This window comes from Mauremys reevesii, linkage group 19 (genome assembly GCF_016161935.1).
Source record: "Mauremys reevesii isolate NIE-2019 linkage group 19, ASM1616193v1, whole genome shotgun sequence".
NCBI classification, from domain to species: Eukaryota; Metazoa; Chordata; order Testudines; family Geoemydidae; genus Mauremys; species Mauremys reevesii.
Genome location: NC_052641.1, coordinates 24,223,301 through 24,247,546, shown reverse-complemented (window position 1 = coordinate 24,247,546; position 24,246 = coordinate 24,223,301). Strand labels below are relative to the sequence as shown.

At 42.6% G+C, this 24,246-nt stretch overlaps 1 protein-coding gene across 4 annotated transcripts in view; it reads right to left on the bottom strand.

Annotated features, from left to right (window-relative positions):
- Window positions 1–19,980, bottom strand: part of GAPVD1 (GTPase activating protein and VPS9 domains 1) — a 65,681-nt gene extending 45,701 nt beyond the window's left edge. For 2 of the 4 annotated variants that reach the window (XM_039506517.1, XM_039506521.1), the window contains exon 1: window positions 19,796–19,980. In XM_039506517.1, coding sequence (XP_039362451.1) covers window positions 19,796–19,803 — 8 coding nt within the window. In that variant the 5' untranslated portion in view covers window positions 19,804–19,980. Of the gene's footprint in view, window positions 1–1,307; window positions 1,482–19,018; window positions 19,203–19,795 lie in introns of those variants that run through there. The other 2 variants (XM_039506518.1, XM_039506520.1) reach the window with 2 other exon arrangements.
- Between the last annotated feature and the right edge of the window lie 4,266 nt (window positions 19,981–24,246).

Genomic DNA, 24,246 nt, shown 5'->3' with positions numbered 1-24,246 from the left:
ATTTGGGCATAAGCTTTTGTGGGTAAAAAAAAAAAAAATACCAAAAAGAAACATTTCTTCAGTTGCATCTGAAGGAGTGGGGTTTTTTACCCACAAAAGCTTATGCCAATATAAATTTGTTAGTCTTTAAGGTGACACTGGACTCCTCATTGTTTTTGTGGATACAGACTAACACGGCTACCCCTCTGATACATTAAATCAAAAAGACTCCAAGAAGAATACAAAGTACCTTTACAAAAAGTTGTAAAGGTGACTGCCTCGTTAAATGAATGGAGAAGTTCTATTAATGTGACAGAACTGTGCCAGCAGCATAAGGTTTCTAACAAATACTTTCTTGCAACAAATTATGCTTACAGTAAAAATCAAGAAATAGATTACATATACCTATGTTAAAGCAACTTCCAGGTGACCAGAAAAAAGTGTGTATATAGTGACATGTTACTGTATTCCTCTGTTTTTACAAGGTATTGCAGCACATGGATCTAAAACAAGATAGCTATAACATACAAATTTTGATTTACACACACACACACACACACACACACACACACACCCACATCAGGATAAGTTAAAGAGCTGCCTAGATACTTTTATGGCCCTCATCTCTACAGTACCCAGGCACCATGGCGTAGAATTTTTAATTCATTTTAACTCACATTCTGGATGAGAGACAATGCACTGTGTACGTTTTGGGGGGAGGCAAGTTCCTAGTTTTGCAAAGTTCCCCTATTATAGATGACATTTTATAATTAACCTGCATCTGATGAGTTTCAGATCCCTAACGTAAAATTACATCTCAAATACTTGCATAGGGTTTCACAAAGTCTGTTTTTAATAGTGAAAAAAATCTCTTGTTGAGCTTGTTTCCCCCCCCCCCCCCGCACATGCATTACAAAAGGTTTTTTTGTTCAAAAGGGGACTGTACAGCAAGAGTGTGTGCGCGCACATTAAAGAATAAGGAACATTTTCATTAAATTTTACAAATTGTTATTAGGGAGAAGTTTTACTTTGCAAAGGCAACCTCTTTCACAATGGCAACTGAAATACAGGAAGACTATTCAATTCTTTTCACCACCAATTAATAGTTGGTATAATTTAAAAACAGGGCTGGGATGCTTTTACTCAGTATTAAAGACTGTAGGATAAAGAGATCCATTTGAAAGTTGAATTTTCAATTATGTAAAGACATGCTATTTGGAACCTGGAGTAGGTCAAAACACTTTTAAAATGTTTTTTTTATTAAACTAAACATTTTTGCTATGTTATTTGGAAAGTTATTCATTATTCTCAGGACTTAATTTGCTCACCTTTTGAATAAGAGTTATTTTTGTGACTAAAACATAAGATTTTTTTATATGATAAAATCCCTGCAGTTAGATTTAGTAGTTGGAGGCGATAATGCAAATTCAGCTTTGGTAAGAAGGAAGCCAGCTATTTCTTCACACGCTCCTCTTGTTTGCTAGTCATAACATTACCTTCAACTGTGGAGGAAATGAGAAAGTATAACCAGAAAGTTATTTATGAAGAAAAGACTGCCAATGATAGCTCTCTAAAAAGCTAAGAGATCAGTGCACTCATCTTTCCTTCACAAAACTGTACTGAAAAAAAGCTAGAAATATCCTTTAACTAGCTTTAGAAAGGTGAGTCAGCATTTCAAAGCAGTTAAATAACTTTAAGGCAACTCTGAGAATCTGCATACAATACAAAAATCTTCTGACAGTCCTAGATTCCTGGGATCCCTTGATATAGAACAGAGGACCTACTTGGAGTTCAAAGTGACACCAGCATTTTAATTAACTCAAGCACAAGGTGAGCTGGAGTTCTGACTGACATATTTAACCACATTTTCTCCAGAAACATACCTGGCCAAATTCAGTGCCAACTTGATTTCCTGAACTAGATGCAAGTCAGCACAGAATTTGGCCCAGAGTGTCTGAGAGCTGACGCAGACAGCAAGATGGGAGTGTATATTCTTTGGAATATAAACAGCAAAAAATATAGGAAACAAATAATATTTTGGACTTAAGGCCAAATTCCAATAATTCACTCTGGAGTTGCATGGCACACAGGAAGGCAGAATTTGGACCCAGAATGCTTTCAAGCACAAGAGCTTTCAAACATACTTTCCATAAAAGATAGACACTAGCTTAGTTATGAGGCAGGAAAAGAAAGAAAGCATTTACCAAAGTTCACTGTCCACAGCTTGAAAGCCAGGACTGCAAGTTAATCAATATGAAACAGGTCCTGTCAACTTATTTATTTGGTTGGGGCGATGGGTGAAGGAGTGAGGTGGATACTTCAGAAAACAGGAAAATTTATCTCCTCCTTTCTTTATCCTCCTGCGCTCTCAGGTGCACAGGATTTCTACCAGTTTCCATTGTTAACTTGTGCTGGTCAGTCAGGCTTCTGAGTGCCATATTCATGGCTCCGGCTTCTTTTTCTACTGTTCTACATAATAAGAATAGGAGTACTTGTGGCACCTTAAAGACTAACTTAAGGTGCCACAAGTACTCCTATTCTTTTTACAGATACAGACTAACACGGCTGCTACTCTGAAACCTGTTCTACATAATGTTTCTCTAGATTGCCCCTCTTTTTCTTTCCAGTGGTGTCCATATTATCACTTAACATGAAGTCATGTTGAGAATCATTTTTTCAATTTCCGTTAGCTCTTCAGAGCCAATACAGCAATGGGAGAGAAAGCTGCATTTCATACTGGCTCATACATTCATGACTTACTAAACTAAATTCCAATTTCAAGATCAACTTCTAACCTAAGTTAGACCTGATGTACAGAACCATTTGAAGACAATGGAGTTCTATAGGTAAACCCCAGGCAGAATATAGCCTTAAGAATCTTTATCACTTTGATGCATGTGCCTGACTTTCAACTCCTAAACTGAGTTTTCAGGGCTGACAGTTTTAAAAAAAAAAATCTCTTATAAACAGAACAAGTGAGAAGAACACAATCATTTTTATGGTCACTTTTCAGATTATATCTCAAGTTTGAATTCAAAAGAGATTTTAATAATTACCACTTATGTAGGACTTTTCATCTTCAAGGAATGTCACAAATATCAAACAAAATTACTTCCGCGGAGATTGGATAGTAAAGAATTATAATTTTACAGACTGGAAAAACAGAGAGGTAAAGTTGTTTGCCCAATACTACAAGGATGAGACAGTAGCGGAGCTCAGTTTATGATACTCCAGACTCAGACCATGCCTCACTTCTCCCCACACCCTCATTCACTAACCTAGAAATTCCAAAAGCCTGATCAGCAAACCAGGAAGGGAAAAAAGTTGTTTCATCCCAAATTCATGAACAATGCTGGGAAGTAGCTTTAAATTCATTAGTCTTATCTTCCTTGTATGGGAAAATCAAGAGGCATTACCTTGAGTTGGCTAGCTTGAGGTAAAATCCTAATGAAGATAAAGCATTTCGCAAATTTTACACACAGCAGGTGAAGTTAGTCTTCACTTAATCTGCTAGTCTGTGTAAAAACTGTGTTTGTATGTGTATATTATTATATAATATAATCTGTTTTATCTTCATTTAGTTTTCACCTCATGTTAGCTCACTTACATTAACACATTTCTTTTCCCAGTAAAAATCAGGCCAACAAGATCAGCCAACAAAAGTCTTTCAGATAATAACTACTTCCTTCTCAGAGGGCTTGTTTAACACTGGAGTTTTAAACTGGATCCAATCTAGTTAATCCAGTTTGAAAATGCTTGCATACAAATGACGCAACCCATCTCCGAGCACTACTTCTGCATTTAATCAGGAACACTGGAACCCTCTCGCATAATGGACTAGGATTACTTTTTGGATTTTGTTTGTTTTATGCGCACACAATTGCTGTGTGCCACTTTTTGCACGCTTTCAAAGGCTATCCCACAATGCTTTGCAGGTCGACCATTGATGACCTGTCCATTTACTTGTGTACCCTCCCTTTCCTGATACCAAATTTCCAGGGTGACTCTTCTCCTCTTGAAAAGACGGTGCGGAGCCAGATGTTGCCAATTTGCTCTTGGATCCCATTGTACCATTATACTGGTGATACAACCACAATAGCACTCCAAAAGCCCCACAACATGCCACATGCAGCTACTGGAAGCTGTGCTGACACTCTGGACTTCCTCACCATCTCGAGTGAAGCATAAATTCAGGAAACTCTTGTGGCCAGCCACGCATATAAGGACCTTTTCATGGACATTACAAAGCAGCTATCCACAAGATGCCAACCAGTGCTGGATAAAGACTTAGAAGCTCACAAGAAAGTATGTTGACAGAAGGGATAAAAAGAGACAATCCGGTAGGGGAATGGGATCTGTCCACTTTTTTTTTTTTTAATTAACTGGACAAGATTTTACTTAACTATAGTACAACCCAACCCAGGCACTATCTGGAGCTGCCACCCACACTGTCCCCCACAGAAAGGATGACCCGCTCGACACATCAGAAGATGAGCTGTCCCCTGAGAGCCGGGATCCTTTTGGGAGTCAGGAGCCTGACAATGGCCAGCTGGAAAGCCAGCCCCAGTCCTGCCCTGCCACAATGGACCACAATTTCTGCCCTGTGTTGGATGAGACTGAATCCCCACCAGAAACTCAGGCCAGGATGGAAGTCAGACCTCCTGGTGGGAACTTCAGTAGGTAAGTACCTATCTTTACAATTTATTATTCATTATTATTGTTGACAGATGTTAGCTAAGAGCCTCTGCCTCCTTCCCCCCCACCTCCTTCTGTTGCTTCAAAATGGTGCCTGCCAGCATGGCAGAATTACAATGTGTTCAAATCTGCTGCAGAAGCAGGGGGTTGAGAATAACAAAGCATTCATTTGTGCACAATTCAGTTTATTGAGACAGTGCTTATAGGAAAAGAAATTTGGTTAGTTTACACGAGGGATGGGATAGCTCAGTGGTTTGAGCATTAGCTTGCTAAATCCAGGGTTGTGAGTTCAATCCTTGAGGAGGCCACTTAGGGATCTGGGGCAAAAATTGGTCCTGCTAGTGAAGGCAGGGGGCTGGACTCAATGACCTTTCAAGGTCCCTTCCAGTTCTAGGAGATTGGTATATCTCCAGTTATTTATTTATTTATGAGGTATAAGTGCACGCTGCCTGCCCGGTCAAGGCACAAACAATATTGCTCCCCACTGAGGTACAAATGCCCTGTAAGATGCATTGTAGCTGACAATTATTGTAGGAGCCCTTCTATTTTTCTCTGCACTCTCTCCATGTCTGCACGGGAGATACAGCAGAACTTAAGACTAAGAAATACCTTGATTTTGTTTTGCACATTATAGGGAATAGCCTCATGTCCATGCCCCCCACCCTTGTAGACTGCAAGCTCCTTCCACTCCTCCAGCATTTCTCGGGGAAATGTCCTGGTGAACAACTTCTGAGCATCTCTCACTGGTCTGCCCTTTGTCTTCCTGAGTAAGATCATTCTCTCCTCCTAGTCATGTGCCTCTGTGTAACATCATAGAAAATGAGGACAGCCCAAAGGAGATTGCTATCCAGCTCACCTTCCATAACCTCTCCCCTTTACGGCTCCAATGCCATAGAAGCATCTCCAGCACACAAACCACAAAAACAAACCTGGAACATAGTTCCAACCACCCCACCCCAAACAGCTTGAAAGCAGATATGACAGACAAAGCCAAATGCACCCACTACCCTTTATACATGCAGATCGCTTCCCATTCTTTGGAGGAAGCTCAGAGAGATAAAGCCACATATACATGGGGGGGGGGGAAGAGGGGGAGTGCTACCATGACTTGTCTGGGATATGAACAAGTGACTCTTTCCAGCTCCTACTCCCACAACCACAATGCCTGCAGCAGCCAGACCATCAAGGCCTGGGCCTCTATTTACTTCCAGTAGGCTGGCCAACCTGCAGGGGAGAGAAAGCAAAGCTCAGGATGAGATGTTTGTAGAACTCCTGGCACAGTCACAGAGGAAAGCCAGGCTAGTGAGATGTGGAGGCTCTAAACGAGGACCCAGAGGGAGAAAGAAATGCAGCTCTCCTAGGAGACTGTGGCAGTGGCCAAAGACAGCAATGCAGTGGCCAGGGAAAGCATCACCATGACAAAGTAGAGCATGGAAAAAGACAGAAATGCAGAGGCAACTCACAGATGTTATCCCAAGCCAGAATGCCCTCCTGGAAAACATGCACCCGCTAGGCCAGCAGTCCCTTAACTTGGGATCCAGTTATGTCCTTCAGGCCCTGGACAATGCTGGCTACTGGGACAAGCAGCAACTCCTAACTTCTGCATTGCTGCAGCAATGCTCCCAGCGGCTCCCATTCACCTCTCAGCTCCAAGCTCTAGACCAGTGGTTATCCACCTACGACCTGCTAGCAGCCCAATAAGCACATAGCTGCAGCTCATGTGACATCCTCAGGGCCATACGGGTAGTATATATTGTATGGATGCGGCCCACAATGGTCAGCAGGCTGAGAACCACTGCTGTAGACACTAAGAACACTTGTGCCCAGCTCTTTTGAGCCTTGCAATGCCCATGAGAATTTTGAGCCACAACACTCAATCCCAGAACCCATGTGGACAAGAACCACCAGCAACAAGGTGTATACTTGTCTTTAACTTTATGCACCCCCCTCCAACACTGCAAATTGTTGTATTTGAAATGTCCTTACTGTTGCACTTCGAGTTTTGTTTGCCCCGTTGCAGTAGTTAAAAGTTTGTGAGCATCTAGTTACTTAAGAAGATTAGTTAAAGGCATTTCCAAATATAGATTTTTTTCCACTGGTTTCATTCATAGATTCTAGGACTGGAAGGGACCTCGAGAGGTCATCAAGTCCAGTCCCCTGCCCTCATGGCAGGACCAAATACTGTCTAGACCATCCCTGATAACAAAAAAACAAAAGTTTTAAGTCTATTTCCTAATAAAACAGTTTACAATGCATCCATTATGAGAATCATTGACTTTAACACAGAAAATCCTTTAAATAAAGCTGAAAATTCATAGGCTATGCTATGTTCACATGATGCAAACTGAAAATAGAACAGGGGTTCCATGTGCATACTATTGGTGCAACTTGCATACTGAGAGTCACCTGGCATGCATCAAAAAAGCTTCAGACTAAACCCCCTGTGGAGATTCACTCTCAGAACTCAAGTAAATCATCTGACATGTTGCAGCAAATATGACTTGGGAGATTTGGATTTGAAGATATAAATTCAAACTTGGCTAGTCATGGTTCTATAGGTGATCTTGTAGAAGTTTTTCTTGTGTGGCTAGAAAGAAGATTCCATATACTTAACCCCTGAATCAGTCTGTTTTCTTACTTGTAGGATCATCATCCGTGGCTATGGAAAGGATTGGATGGGAAGTTTATTACTGAAGTAAGGCTTTACGAGTGACATTGGTGCATTTATATATTCATTTGAAAATACAGGACAGGCTTATGTTAGAGACAACAATTTAGAGTTAATTCTGATTATCAGAATAGCACAGCATGTTTTTACTCCAAGAAGGCTCCACAAAGGAGTGACTTGATATCAGGTGATGCTCAGAATCCAAATTAACACTCCCACACACATTTTTAGTATCTTGACACATGAGTGCAGTATATCTAAAAATAAGTTGACAAGTTAGAGTGCCACAACATGGCAGAACATATCAGTTTACCTCACTATAATCTTTTAAAGTATATTATGCTGTCAAGAGGAAAAAAAAGGTATTTATAAATATACAAAAATTGTAGTTTCCCTAACATACTACATTCATCAGCAGATGTCTGCATCAGTTGTATTATTCCCATCAAATCAAGAGACAGAAGACCTAAGCACAGAATAGTTGAGAGGTTCTCCATCGTCATGCAGCTTTTTACGCTATTACTATTGTGAACTTCAATACTAAAACAATATAAAGTTTGAATAATGACACTTATGAGCATCCGTATTGATAAATACTCTTGCCCACCCCTGGGCTAACTACGGCTCATGGGCTCTAGCATTATGATTCCTGAAATGAACATGCATAAAGTGTCTGTTTCTTTGTGATGGAAATTCAAACACAATAAAAGACCATTCAAAGTCTAGATGCATGAGACTCAGGGCTTGGCTACACTTACATTTTATAGCACACTAACTTCCTGGCTCAAGGGGGTGAAAAATCACCCCCCTGAGCGCATGTCAGAGTGCTTTAAAGCACTAGTGTAAACAGGCTCTGAGTGCTGGGAGCCAAACCCCTTGTAGAGCTGCTGCGGGAGCGCTCCCACGACAGTATTTTGAAGTTTCCAGTGTAGCCATGCCCTAAGGGCTAGCCTACACTAGAATCGCTGCAGTGGTGCAGCTGTACTGACATAGCTGTGCTGCTGTAGCGCTGCTAGTGCAGACGCTCTATTCCGATGGGAGAAAGTTCTCCTTTCACCTCTCCAAGCGGCAGTAGCTATGTTGCCAGGAAAGCTTCTCCCGCCGACAAAGCGCTGTCCACCCCGTTGCTTAGGTTGGTATAACTTGTCGCTCAGGGGTAGCTTTTCCACACCCCTAAGTGATTTGAGTTATATCAAAGCAAGCGCTAGCGTGTACAAGCCTTAAGCTGTGAACTGGTGAGTCGGTTGCCATTAAGTTCAACTGTGTTGACAAAAAGTTTCAATTCATTTGGGTTTTCACATGGTGCAGTCAATCTTATTTCATCCAGAAAACAGAATCAGCAGCTTTTATGGTTTTATAGTCCTCCATAAATTAAGCTGATTGGCCTGCTAACGACTGCTACTGAACTCAGCCTCTGGAAAAAGCACTGCATCAATGAGAGGCACTGCTCCCATTTCAACAATGCTTCTAAAGTCATGTGGAAGTCTGGAGTAACAGGGCAAACTGATTGGAAACTAAAGATGAAGACTCAGGGCTTATCTACACTGGCAATTTACAGCGCTGCAACTTTCTCACTCAGGGTGTGAAAAAACATGCCCCACCCCCCGAGTGCAGCAAGTTTCAGCGCTGTAAAGCGCCAGTGTAGACAGTGCACCAGCGCTGGTAGCTACACCCCTCAGGGAGGTGGTGTTTTTAGAGCGCTGGGAGAGCTCTCTGCCATGACCACACAAGCCACGTTAAAGCGCTGCCACGGCACCACCAGATTAGCCCTAAGATATAGCTTGTGAACCTTTACATTACAGAGTTAGGTCGACACAAGGCAACTTACGTCAACCTAACTAAGGAAGTCTTCACACTTAAATTTTGCTCCTGCTGATGTAACTGCCCTGCTACTCTGACTTAATAATTCCACCTCCACGAGTGGCATGCAGTCAAGATCGATGTAGTTAGGTCAACACAGTGTCAGAGTAAACACTGCATTGCTTACACCGACTGTTACTGGCTTTCAAGAGCCATCCCACAATGCCCCACACTGACAGCACAATCAATACAAATGCTGCTGGTGAGGAAGCACACCACTGACCCAAGGAGCAAAGTGTAGACAGGCCAAGCGATGCAATTACTGCAGTGGCTGTATGCCGGCATAAGGTAGGTCGACTTAATATTGTAGTATAGACATGTCCTTATGAAAGTAAAGGAATGCATCTGATAGGTATGGCATGTTGGAAGGCTTCAAACTACTGCATAAAGAAACATTACTAAATTCCGTAAGTGACCAAAATAACCAACTCCAATTCAGCAAAGAGAGAAGCACATGAACAACAATGTAAATAAATGATTGTACTCAGTCTCACTTTCACTGCTCTAAATACAAATATTAGGAATACAGCCTGCTCTGAAACACTCAGTGTGATATTTCACTCCATATTCTTTATGAAAATATGCTTATGAAATGAATGACATAACTGATATATACTTTATGCAAGATGGCTCATGTAAGATATAATTGGAAAGGTTAGGATTTCCTGAATGTGAGTATCCAATGCGTGTGCCTGTACCATTTCTGTATCTGAAGTTAGGAATATTGACTATGTATCTATTTCAAATGTATTACTTTGGGTGTCACCCCCCAACTAGCCCTTCAGGTACAATCAAAAATCCAGACAGGGCTAACGGCCCATTAGCAAAGACAATGGACGTGAAAGAGCATAGTCTTTCTGTGGACGCTCCAGACAGCCTACGAGTAATGGCTGCCACAGCCCTGCAGAGACATGGGTCTGCGCCACCTGGTACTGGACCCACCCCTTGGAATGCCAGTGTTCTTCCACTGGGAGACAAAGAGTTCCCGCCATACACAAGCGCTATATAAGGCAGGGGAGTGACATCATCATGGTTCTCCTCTGCCTCCTCACCCAAAGAGACACTGAAAAACACCTGGAAGCAAGAACTGAACTGAGGGGAGAAAGGCTGAACCCAAGCTGAGAGGGTGTCCAGTCTGTGAGTGGAAATACCTGAAGTCTCAAGCTGCAGGCCAGTGTAGCTGCCTTTCAAGACTTTCGGTAATCTATCTATGACAATATTTAGGGTGAGAAATTACTATTTGTAACCAATTTATTTAGTGAAACAAGCTTAGTATGTGTGTTTTGTTTTATTTGCTTAGTAATCTGCTTTGTTCTGTTTGCTCTCTCTTTAACCACTTAAAATTCACCTTTTATAGTTAATAAAGGTATTTCTTGTTTATAATATAACCCCATTTCTGCAATTCATAATGGGGCAGGGGGTATGCATACCTTCCTCTACATTGAGGGAGGGGATGGATTTCATAATATACCTTTGGATCTGCACTCCAAGGGAGATGGACACCTGAGTGCTGGGGGTAAATCCCTTAAATTCAGGCTTCCCAGAGCTGATCTCAGTGTTTGTTTCATTCTGCAGTTGGGTGTGGCCCTGCCTGTGTGTGTGCTAGAGGAGGCATAATAGCCTGGTTCAGCAAGACAGGTAAAAAGGGTGCCCTGGCTGGCAGAACAGGCAAGTGCAGTGAAATCCCAGCACATCAGGTGGCACCTTAAGGGGTCCAACCCGTCACACCCAGCTACTTGGAAAAAAGAGACAAATCAAATAAAGTTCCTCCCTTCTTACTTATCTAAAGAAATCATTATGAGCAAACAATTGTATGTGCTGTAACCTTCCTGTACTGCAGAGCAGTTCAATTCACTCCAGCATTCAGGACAAGAATTTTAAAGAATGTTCTTATTAACTTCTATGGAATACAAAAAGTCATAATTGCACAACTGTGTTAGCTTGTAAGTGCTCATGAAAATCACCTTATGGTCCCAGACAAAGAACTTATCAACTTGAAGAGGTGAAAGATTATTTACAGTTGTCCAAAGGACAAAAGTTTATAAAATCCAGATATTTAAATCACTTCTGTGACAAACAGAAGTTTAAATTCCATGTGGCTGCAGAAACAATAGAATTTAAGCAACTAGCAGGAATTTAATATGAAAAATCCAGGTATCTCCGTAATTTCAATGTAGATACGCTGAAGTGGTTTTTTGGTATCGGGGCTGTAAATTATCATGAGGCTGCTTAAACACTACTAAAAAAGAATGACAAGCCACAGAAATGTACTGTAATACAATGATTAATGTTAATAATATACAACACATCATGATGCTCTTGGATAGCATGAGCTGAAATGTTTTGTCATACCTGTCTGACATGACATTTGACAACTGTTGTCACAACATAAGAAAAAGGGGATATGGTGCTTAGATACCAAGGTGATAAACGCCTTAGAAATACCTAGGACAGGCAGATAAAAAGCAATAAAATCCTAAAAACCACTATATTGAATAAGATGACTGAAAATTCAACTAATGCTTAACACAAAATACATGTCTGATTTTGTATTGCAATGTAAAGAAAACACCAGCTCTATAAAATACTTGTGCTTCACTTAAAAAAAAAAAAAGCATTAAACAACATTTATAAGGATTATTTACCAAAGAGGTAAAGATCATTAGTAAGTTTTATTTTTTCTTTTCTTCTCCCTTGGAACATTTCTTGCTTCAGGTTATTTTTTAGCATGGCGCCCACACAGGATTCAGCTTCCATAGCAAGTTTGGACAGGTCAAATCTAGGCAGGGCAAACCAAGACAAAATTGGAACCATTCCGTCAAACTGAAAAATATCTCCTAAGCAAGCTTGCTTGGGTTCCCTGATAATTTGTCCCACATGAAAACATAAAGTGTTTCCTGTCTCATTAACATATACAGTAACAGCTAAAAAGCAACAGAATTTGAATTTAAATAAATGGCATGTGTCTCAGAGCTAGCTAAAAAGTTAAAAGCTGAAAATTTTACTTGTAAATAAAAGATAGCTTAATAAATTATATGAACTGAGTTCTAAACTTTAAAAACCAGCATCTCAAACTTTCAAACCTCAACTTTAATAGTAGACTAACCCAACTTCGCATTATAAATTCACTTGTGCCCACTGGCTGCACTGCAACACTGAATGTATTGTCTATTCAACAGGATTACTATTCCTGGGCACAATTTAGCACAACTGGAGTGGGAAGGAAGATTTGTGAATACAACTAGTATCAGAATATAGTGGTGTTTGTAATCAAGTGTGTCCACATTAGTGTGGTGAAACAAAAAAAAAAAAAAACCCATCTGGTGACCTTTTGCGTACATTTCCTATAGGCAAAAAGGCAAATGTCTTCCTCCTTTACTAACCACACAGTAGAACAAATTTTTAGTTTAGTTTCAGGAGTTAGGGAGATCAACTATCATATCTAAGCAATGTTTTAAAATCCAGATAGCATATTCTCTTTAACAGAAGACTAAATGTCTATACATGGTGCTTACATTCACATCTATCTCCAGGGTTTTTCCTACAGAATAGATGCTTTGTTTTTCCAAAGTATTGTCTTTGGTGGAAGCCTCAACCCAGCTTGAAATCTAGGATAATAATAATGTATAGTTTAAAGTATGAGGTGGGATTTTTTTTGTGCGGGTAGGAAGTCCCTTAATGTTCAGGACCCCTTTACAGAGTACATCGATCATTTGATGGATGGACTTATGCAGTGTCTAAAGATATGTCTACACTGCACACCATGTATGGCGGCATGTAAAGTACATACACGGTTAGCCCCCCTATGAAGGGGATAAAGACCATGGCAGACAGAGAGGCACTGCTAGGGCAAATAAAGGTATGCCTGAAGCCTGTGGGTATATATCCTACGTGATTCTCTGCAGCCCAAGCAGCACCTCCCACATCTACACTATTTTTAACAGCTGCCTCCAGTTGATGGAGCCTTTCATTGACATGGGTAGCTACACTCTCCAGTATGGATGCAACTTGCTTTTCATTGCTGCATGACTCTACACTAACCCTACCCACCGATGGGCAGTGTAGACATAGCCATTTTTTAAGATGACTCATTTTGTGCTGCAAAAAAAAAAAAAAAAAAAAAAGTGGAATATTACTAGAAAATGGTCATTAACCCAATAGCTTAAACATTCTTACTTAAGGCATTGTCTCTCTTCTTATGCCATCCTACCACACTTGCAACAGCAGATATGCACAAGTTGGAATCCCTTGGATTTAAGAGAAAGGAGGCTGGCAATAGGTTGTTCTCCATGAGCAGCTTGCAACCTCCTCTCCCTGGTCCAAAGCATCCCAAATCTGCTGACCTCCAGAGCACACTGCAAAGCATATCTATTTGCCAAGACTTTAGGAGTAAGAGGAACTTGATAGGGGTTGAGGATGGTGTGATGGTTGGGAGTTAAGGGTTATTAGTTGCTAGCATTATTTGCCTCTAATATATGTCAAACACACCTACTGTTTTAAGAATGGCATCTTTTTATATTTTATAAATTTAAATAAATATTGATATTACCAATAAAACTCATTGCAATTGCTCTCTCTCATTTACAGATGTAAAGCCCTATACTTGGATTTTAGTCCCAAAGTACATTGTAGCACAGTTCCAATTTATTTTCTATCACTTCAGCTTCAATGAAAGCCAGCTTTGAAAGTCTGTGGAAATGCTGTTATTACACACAACCATGTAGTTGTGGGGAATTAGTCCCTCTCGCCAAACATTTTTTTTTTTACTTATTAATAAACAAACAGTATCTGCGAAATGTAAACAAACAGCATGAAGGCTTTAGGTTTGATAACACTTAAAAACAGATAAACTTAAGATTGTCTATATTTACAAGGGAGGACCACAAACTTTCAGACTCCACAATTGCTAGCTTAATCCCAGAGGATCATTTTCACCTACTCAAAAAAACAAAAATAATAAAAGAATAAAAACCCCACCCCAAAACCACATTTGTAAAGATGCCATTTTCACAGGTTACACTATTTAAATTTACAGAGAAAAACAAAAGTTCACAAGAAATATTTGACAAGGGGAAGGCAGGTGAACTTTTAGACCAGAGGAGGGCAAACTATGGCCCGCAGACCACATCCGGCTGGCAGGACCCTTCCCTCTGGCCCCCGAGCTCCTGCCAGGGAGTGGTGTCAGGACAGGCTTGTGAAGGAGCCAGCCCAACTCCCCAGCAGCGCGGTGAGCGGGGTGGAAGCTAGCCCCTGGCCACTCCTCTTCTGCTCCCCTCCCTGGCAGTCTCAGTTCCCCCAGTGCCTGGGCAGCATGGCTGCAGCTTCGGCCGGGCAGCGCGGCTATACTGCTGCCAGACCTGGTGCTCCAGGGTGGCGCGGTCAGAGGGAGTTTCGGGGGGGGGAGGGGGAGAGGGCGCGAGGAGCAGGGGGGCGGTCAAGAGGCCTGAGCCCCGCTGCCAGGGACAGGGGCAGAGCAAGCCAGAGCCCCGCTCCACCCCCAGCATGCTTGGCCCTTCTCCCCAGCAGGCAAGCCCAGACAAGGAGTGAGCCCTGCCTGACTGCCAGGGAAAGCAGACAAATGAGCAGGGGAAATGCACAGGCAAAGGACTGAGCCCCCCTTTCCCCCACCCCACAGGTAATGTGGGGAGGGGAGAGCAGGGAGGGTTGGATGGGGGGAGGTTGGGGTGGTGAGCAGGGGAGGTTGGATGGGGCGGGGGTCCCGGGGGTGGTGAGCAGGGGGGATTGGATAGGGGACAGATGTCCTGGGGGGGATGGTTGGGGGCAGAGAGCAGCGATGTTTGGATAGGATGCGGCAATCCCCGGGGGCAGTCAGGGGTGGGGAGCGGGGGAGTTGGGTGGAGGCTCCGGGGGGCTGGATAGGGGGTGGAGGCCAGGCCATGCCTTGCTATTTGGGGAGGCACAGCCTCCCCCGGCCTTCCCTACAATTTCTGTATCCGATGTTGCCCTAGGGCCAAAAAGTTTGCCCACCCCGTTTTAGACAAACATTAAAAAACTCTGTTTACTTAAACCACGTCAAACTTTATAACTCTGTGAATACCACATACAGTACCACTATACAGTATTTAAATTTTTCATGACATAAGCAAAAAAAAAACCACTACAATTGTCTGCGTCTTAAGTAATAACAAAGACAACAGATGCTAAAAATGGCCCATTAATAAAGGGTCAGCAGTATCTTCCTTGCCAATTATCAGAGGGGTAGCCGTGTTAGTCTGGATCTGTAAAAGCAGCAAAGAATCCTGTGGCACCTTATAGACTAACAGACATTTTGGAGCATGAGCTTCTATTAGTCTATAAGGTGCCATAGGACTCTCTGCTGCTTTTCCTTGCTAATATATTTCTAATGTGTATACGTGATTATATTTTTAGAACATTCTACTAAGTGACACTCTCCCCAAAGAATATAAGAGATTGGGAGGTTCTTAAAGTTATTAAGCAAAGAAGGGCTTATTTCACATTAGCAGGATTCTGCATCTGCTGGAAAGAGAAACTATATTTATATACAATCTCTTTAAAAGTGTGTATTTGCAAATAAGCTGTATATAACAAGATGCTAAAATCATTTTTCGTATTAGTAAGGTTGTTTTCATGTTATGGAAATTTAGGGCCCTATCCTGTAAGCTGTTTTGCATGGGTGGCCCCATGTCAGTGAGAGTCTCTGTGGGCACTGGGGATTACAGGATCACTGTGAATTAATGTGACTAGATCCTCAGACACACCCAATGAAAGTGATCTATTTTCCCAGCAACACTGTGAAGATTAACCACCTGTAACGGGGCTGGCACCCACCACAAGTGCCCCCTTCTGGTTGGGCGTGTCTGCGTTCTTTAGTGCTGGCGACCCCTTTGGGTGGTTCTCAGGGGGGGTTTCTCAGTGACACAGCACTCCGGCTGAGTCACACTGTCTGCATATTAACCAGCACAACCCCCTTCTGGGTATACGGTCCACTGGGGCCAATCTCAGTACCCCTCTGGTAGTGTCTCTCTCTCTCTAGCCCTCCCTGGACTTTGGTTTTTAAGTAGTCCAGCCCTGGTATGGGGCTGTATCGCCAGGGCTTCCTCCCTGGAGACACTATCTTCCTGCAGCCCTCCCCAGGCTCAGTTCTTACTCATTCCTAGGAACCAGCCAGGAGCTCCCTTGGTCCCTGCTAGCAAACTGTCTGTGGCCCTGCGGCTCTTCCAGGCTGCCAGGCTCGCGGTTCTTTCTTCTCCAAGCAGCAACTGACTACTGCTCTGCAACTCCTTTTATATGGCCCTCCTGGGCCCTGATCAGCTGCTTCCTCTGCAGCCACTCTACCCTGCTTGGAGGACCTCTCCACTGCTCCTTCCTTGTGATGGATGTGGCAGAACCCTCCAGCAGGGGCCTTTGGGCCTAGTCCATCCCATCACACACCCCTTCAGGAGTTTTCTATTGCATTTTGAGAATTGCAAGTAAAGGGTGATTTAAAATATCCAATTAGGCTGAAATACTTAAGGACTATGAAATAGGAAAATAAAAGTATTGTGACAGCCTTGTACAGTAGAAACTGGATCTAAGTATTAAAAATGTTGAATCATGAGATCTTGAAGAAGTTTGTAACTAGGAACAGGAAGATGTACAAATGAGTACCATCCTGCAGTCCTACCAAGATGCAGGGCACAAAGCAGGGAGATCTTAAGTGGGCAAATATTCTTTAAGAAAGTATTCAGTGAGGGACAAGTTCTGATGGCAGGCTTCAAATTAAAATTAGTAAGAAAGCCCGTAGCTATATAAAGAGATACAGGTCTGAATCAGGAGTCCCCTTTAAGGAGACTGATGTAGGTAGGCTGGCTAGACACATAGGCAGTTGTCACAGTCTGATTAAACAAGATGCAGATAAAGAGGAGGGTCAAACAGTTTCTCATGCTTTGTCTACACTGGACTTTTGTCAGTACAACTTTTGTCATTCAGGGGTGTGAAAAAAAACCCGAACAACAGAAGTTTTACTGACGAAAAGCACCAGTGTGAACAGTGCTTTGTCAGCAGCAGAGCTCTCTCCTGCTGACAAAGAGAGGCTACACTGTGCACCTGTGGCATGGCTGTAACATAAGAACGGACGTACTGTAACAGACCAAAAGGTCCATCTAGCCCAGTATCCTGTCCTCCGACAGTGGCCAATGCCAGGTGCCCAGGAGGGAACGAACAGAACAGGTAATCATCAAGTGATCCAACCCGTCACCCATTCCCAGCTTCTGGCAAACAGAGGTTAGGGACACTGTCCCTGTCCATCCTGGACAATAGCCATTGAGGGACCTATCCTCCATAAACTTATCTAGCGTCCTGGCCTTCACAACATCCTCTGGCAAAGAGTTCTACAGGTTGACTGTGCGTTCTGTGAAAAAATACTTTGTTTAAAATCTGCTGCCTATTAATTTCATTGGGTAACCCCTAGTTCTTGTGTTAGGAGAAGGCATAAATAACACTTCCTTATTTACTGTCTCCACATCAGTCATGATTTTATAGACCTCTATCATATCCCCCTTAGTGGTCTCTTTTCCAAGCTGAAAAGTCCCAGTCTTATTAATCTCTCCTCATACTGCAACCGTTCCATACCCCCAATCATTTTTGTTACCCTTTTCTGAACCTTTTCCCCAATATATCTTTTTTGAGATGGGGCAACCACATTTGCATGCAGTATTCAAGATGTGAGTGCATCATGGATTTATATAGAGGCAATATGATATTTTCTGTCTTATTATCTGTCCCTTTCTTAATGATTCCCAACATTCTGTTCACTTTTTTGACTGCCCCTGCACACTGAATGGATGTTTTTCAGAGAGCTATCCACAATGACTCAAGATCTCTTTCTTGAGTGGTAACAACTAATTTAGACCCCATCATTTAGATGTGTCACTAAGAGGTGCGTAGTGTAGACATAGCCTCAGACTCCATCAAAATATGACTAGGCAGTCTTTTTCCCAGGGTACTTTTTGACAATAACGCATATATGACACATGAGCTTGATATCTAGCACATTTGTACAGTTAGAAGAAATCACTGTCATTGTTAGAGTGCCATGCCTCAGAAAACTTTGAAAAACATGCTATTTGAAACAAATTTGTGTGTCTGTCCCACTCTAAGAATTCAGATGGCTGTCTTAAGAATTCACCTATTTATTTCCTATATGAAGTCTCTAGAAATGATTGGTACTATAACCAAAGATGAAGTGAAAACTAATTTCAATTAGGGAACAGAAACGCTCTCAGGACATTTCTTTGTATGAAAATATGGCAACTAATAAAAAGAGCAAATAAAATAATGAAAATGGGATGTGTAAAAAGATGCCTAGACAGAATATTTTAAAGTTCTCTGTGAAGTAACAGCAGTTTACAATGTACAAGTCTCTTTTCTAAAGACTCCTCCCCAACTTCTTACCTAGTGTACTGAGGTTCACTCTCAAAACTTTCATACTTGTCCCATAATTAATTCGTTCCCTATCATCTTCAGATTGCCTCTTTTACGCATGGTAGGCCACAGTTTTAGCCTTCAAGAAGAAAAAGTGACCAGCCCGTTAATAAACAAAAGGGTCATATGTTCAGTTATAAAGATCAGCAATTTTTACAGTGCCGTTTTCCTTAATGCCATAAAAGCTAGTCCTATAAAGAAGAATTCAGTATCATGACTTAGCAAAGAAAAAGCATTCAATTTGAGCAGATACATTCCAGCAGTAACCAAGAGGTGGGAAAGTCAGAATGCTCTTCCATGTACAGCTTTTTAAATCTATGAATATATCCAAGACTTCTATAATAAAAGCTACCCAAACTGATTCTAACACACCTTGGTACTGTCACAGTGACTTAGCTCAGACAGGGCTATGGTCCTGCAGTACTTCTCTTTGGAATGCCGTGGGAGGAGAAGACTCATTAATACTTCAATGACGGCAGTTTGCTAAATATTGACATGCCAGGTAACAATGGCTCCTGGGAAGGCAAATGGGACCTTGAGCGGTTCTGCACCACAAATGCTGAACGTTTTTGAGAGCTACATTCATCTGTCCAGAAACAAAAGCAGCTACTAAGCTTGAATTGAACATGCATCACAACAAACACACGCAGGTATCATGTCTGGTTTCCCACGTCTATACCCAGGGCGCTCCTTCTCCGGGTTTCTCTTTGCTCTCCAGCAGCCCGGCCCTGCGCTGCCATTGTCCCTCTCTCCCGAGGGGGCAGCGGGCAGGTTCGGGGTTGGCGCTGAGGGCACTGCAGCACCGGGGCTCCGGCCCCGCTCACTCCCCGCATGACCTTGGCACCCTGCCGCTGCCCGCTTCCCGCGCGGGCCACGGGGAGACCGACCCCCCGCTCCGCGGGGAGGCGCTGGCAGCGCCCCAGCCGCAGGCCGCCCGCGAGCCCAGGGAGTGGCGGGGAAGAGCAGGCAGAGGCCCCGCGGCCCCCGGCGCCGCCCCAGCAGGGGGCGCGAGGACTCGGCCTCCGGCCCCTGGGCTGCCCCGGCCGGGCCCCGCGGCGCGCGCTCCTCGCTCGCTCGCTCGCTCGCGCCGGGGCCGGGGCCAGCAGCCGCCGGAGGAGGGAGCACGTCGGAGAGGGGAGGGGGCCCAACCTGTGCATGTGGCGCCGTCGCTCTCCGTCTCCAGCCGCCGCCGCTCCACCGAGACCCCGCGGCTGCTTGCGTCTTTCTCCCTCAGCGAGAACGAACAGGCCCGTCACTGCGCATGCGGCGTGCGCGCCAGGCCTTCTGGGAGATGTAGTTCCAGGAGGAGAGAGATGGGCGGGGGTCCGGCCATGGAAAGAGGCGGCGAGAGAAAGGAAGAAAATCTAGGTCTGCCTTTGGGAGAAATGGGACTAGAAATAGCAGGCAGCCGCTACCAGATCAGAAACGGATTGTCAGGCCTGACACAGAACCCCACAGGCACGGGTAGGCAGGGCAGTCAGGCTGTCTAAAAACTGTATTTCGGATTGTAATGCTTTGTATTATTGTATTGCATGGGGTGTAGATGCTGGGCCTGCCAAGTGTATTAAACTAAATAAAGCTCTTGCTTGCATAAGGAGCATTTATTATGTCACTTTTATTGTTTATTCATATTAGCACCTAGGGGCCAGGGCCCCTTTTTGCTAGTCAGTGTGCCCTCATTAAGAAAAAGGACAGCCCCTGTCCCAAAGAGCTTGCAATCCAAGTGTAAAACTACAGAAAACAGGTGAGTAAAACGCACTGGTGTGGGAAGCTCAAGGGAACAAATTGTATTGGTCAGCATCAGAAACAATGGTCAATGGCAAACCATCTACTTAACCACAACTGATTTTCTTTGTAGATGCCACAAAAGAAGAGAGTTGTTTTAGTCAAATTTGCACCCTTCTGACAAATGCCTCATAAATATGCCTGTCTGAGACGTGTATCTTTGTATCTGATACTATTCTGATTTTGTAACCATCAGTTCAGGATTTCAATTTCAACTTTTTATTGGACTCCTCATAAATGTAATTAAATATAAAGACTGGGTATCTCAAATGAGATCAGAAATGTATGAAGTAAAAACAGCAAAAGAAGCTAAGTCAGCCAACAAGGACAACACCCTGCTCAACTAACAACGCTGTCTCAGGATGAAATTGTCCTCAAGTAAGCTCTGAATGCTAGAGCTGAATTTGGTACAGTTCCTATGTTTGGCAGAAGTGTGACATCTTGTTCTCTAATACAGATTTGTAAAGAGAAAAGCTCTGGAATTTTTAGAATTATATTTTGAACTTTTTTTCTTTTTGAAAGTAAAAATGCCTGTTCACATCAGAGCTACATAAATTCATACTTAGATCAGACTGATAACACCGCACACCAGCATCCCTGGACTGACCAGAAACACTGAGAGGAAACCAACTGATCTCTAACAAAAGAGTCTTTGACCTCTTTCAACAGTTAAGAAGCCACAGATCAATTGCACATTTATGAAAATAGTTTTCTGGCTTAAGGAGGAGTGTCAGAGAAGCAGATGTCATGCCAAGATTGTATCTGGCACTGAACAGTTTCAGTAGGCTATGTTTTGGCTAGTTTTTACCCTGCAATTACACCTAATCAGACTTCCTGACCTTAGCCTTGTAATTTACAAGTAATAAGATAAGATGTCTTTCTATATATGACACTTGTAGCAACAGGACATTTTACCAACCTTCAGTACAAGCTATTGCTCGGGATATACCAAGTCAAGCAACAAACTGTGTTTAGATACAAGAAGTAAAACACTAAATTCCAGTTATTTGTATGCAAAAATAGCCATGCTACTGTTCTGTTACTTATTGCAGACTATAAAGAGATCAATTTATCTGGAAAACTACAAGAAAAAAAATGGAGTTTACACACTAAGCCCATTATGAATCTTACATATACAAATTTTGCATTTTACCTTTTTATTCGTATAAAAATAATTATTGATTTAAAGCAATTCTCCCTTCAATTTCTAACTGAGGGTGGTATCTAGACACTATTTACATAATTGAAATTCATAATGAATCATGTTTGAAGTAGGCCCTAACTGCTTCACTTCCCTCATCTCTTAGCCACTGGTGACTGTTATCCAGGAGACTGTTGCCATGCTCTCCCATTGATTCAAGATTGGAGAAAAGCCTGTGCAAAGAGACAAGTCATGCATTGTTATCTAAATCTATAAAGGCTTTGTCTCATCCTGATTTCTACTTTAGGAAACTCCACATCTTTGGTGGTTTTACTATGGGAGACTGTCCTGGTCAATCTAGCTGTCACAGCAGAGAACAGAGGGAGAGAGAGTCTCTGAGATAGTTTGGTCTTACCCCATCAAAGGCTTTAAAGATCAAAACTAACATCTTAGGCGGGACTTCAGGACTATGCACTACTTTGTGACTTGGTGATCGGATGCCTTCAAAATCCTTTCTCATTCCTGCTAATATCAGCTTCATCTTCTCCAAATTTAACTTGACCCACCTGTGTCATCTGGTTTCCAGTTTCTTTTACACACAGTGGTTTGGGGCAGAGGCCCTGAGATTTGGTCATGAAGATATCACTAGAGGTCCTGGTAAGAGCAGTTTCAGTGTGGTGGAGAGGATCAAACCAAGATTGGAAAGGATCCAGGATGGAAGTGGAAGAAAGAAACATTAGGTGATGAACTGGGAGGAGCTGGGAAGAAGGAAGCTGGGGCAGTGTTTGGGGAGGCTGGTGGGTGGGGTCAGGGGTGTTTGTTTTAGGATGGAGAAGCTACGGTGTGCTTGCATTCTGCATAAGGATGAGGACCATAAAGACAGAGAAAGATTAACGATGAGATTGGAGGTAAAGGAAATGTTGATGAGTTGAAGTGGGACAGCAGGCAAAAGACTATGGTGTTGGTGATTGGAGAGAAAGAGAAGGGTAATAACAGGAAGAAGGAGAGACAAGGTATGCGACAGTGGATCTAGTCCATCTTCTCTTTAAAAAGTAGGCAAGATTTTGTATGGAGATGGAGGAGGCAGAGATAAAGGAGGATTTGAGGAGGGAATCAAAGGTGGTGCATAGGCAGCTGGAATTATGTAGTCAAGGAGAATGGAGAAGTAGTGTGGCTTGACCAAGAAGATGAAAGAACTGAAAGAGGATAATTTTGCAGTGAAGAAAGTCCACATGATCATGGGACTTTCTCCAGAAGCAGTCAGCAGAGTGGGAGAAGGAGCAAAGAAAGAGGATGGGGAGAGAAAGTTATGCAATCAGGATGGACTCTGAAATAGGAGAGAGGGGCAGAGAAGTGGCAGGTGGTGGAAAGAGTGGAGTGGACCGATTCAGTGACTGAGTCAGTAAAGAGGGGTGAGGGCGCAGGGGGTTTTACAGCCTTTCATTTTTTATTATTTTACATGTCAGTGGTTGCTAAATTCTATGCATATCCAGAGAATATAAATCTGTGATTACCAAGTCTCCAGGGGAGAATGAAATTTCACCAATGACCTGTCTTTTTTTGATTAACCACTATTTGGATAATATCCTCTAATATCCTGGGACCGACAGAGCTACAACTACACCGTATATTTGGATAACAGACATTTTACTAAGATGCAGAGTTGTCAAGCTGGGGCAAGTGATGTAGAGCACAGAAGCAGCATCTTCAGTTCAGGTAAGCAAGTGGCATGAAGTAGTTTAAATCTTGACATACAGTAAAGTGCAAGATTTAGGCCAGTCAGATCACATGACTGATGATGTTTGAAGTCACTGTTCCTGTAGCTGTATGCTTTGTGTCTTTTCATCCAATACATTCCCATTTCTCAAGATGCAGTCTGATTTGGATATGTTTAAATAAATTATAACTGCTCAGCTTCTGATAGCTAGAGTCTAAAAGACCCATCAGACCAAGAACTAGTTATTCCTTCCCCATTTGAAGGAGTTGAGGATATGGAAACTTGTCCTATTATAACTGAATCCGAAATTAACAACCCACCTTGTGGCGACTGAGAATAAAAAATATTTTTGAACTCAATCACATACTGCAACTGCATATCTTGTGCTTCCTCTGACACATATCCCCTCACCTCCAAATCAGTGGGTTTGCAGTCCTTCTCCCTCCCTAACTGTGATGATTTTTAAATGGCACCAATAACACTTTCTTTATATAGCACCTGCTAACCTGCCTATTCTGAACACTGTCTCCCTGTCTTCTATTTTTGAGGCATCTGAGTTGTAGGAGCTACTAGAATCTTGAAAGGCAACTTGTCTCTGAGCTGAGGGAAAAGTCCAGTGGAGACATCTCCCTGTTTGAAGTGACTATCTGATGAGGAAAACAAACCTTCAGTGTTTATTGTGAACTGGCTTTATCACATATCTATTAAATATAAACAACGATGTGAAAAATCACTCATTCATTCTATGTTATATTTCTGCTTTCAACTACCCTGCTCACAGCTTCTGCAGAGTTCACCTCTATAGATTATGCAGTTTAGATAACTAGCATCATTCTCTAAAATGCCTCTAGATAATCTCTTACACTTCTATAGTGCCTTTCATCCCACAGTACTTTACAAACAGGTGGTATATCCTGCCCTAAGGAGTCAGAGCCACACAGGGGAGAGGATGGAGTG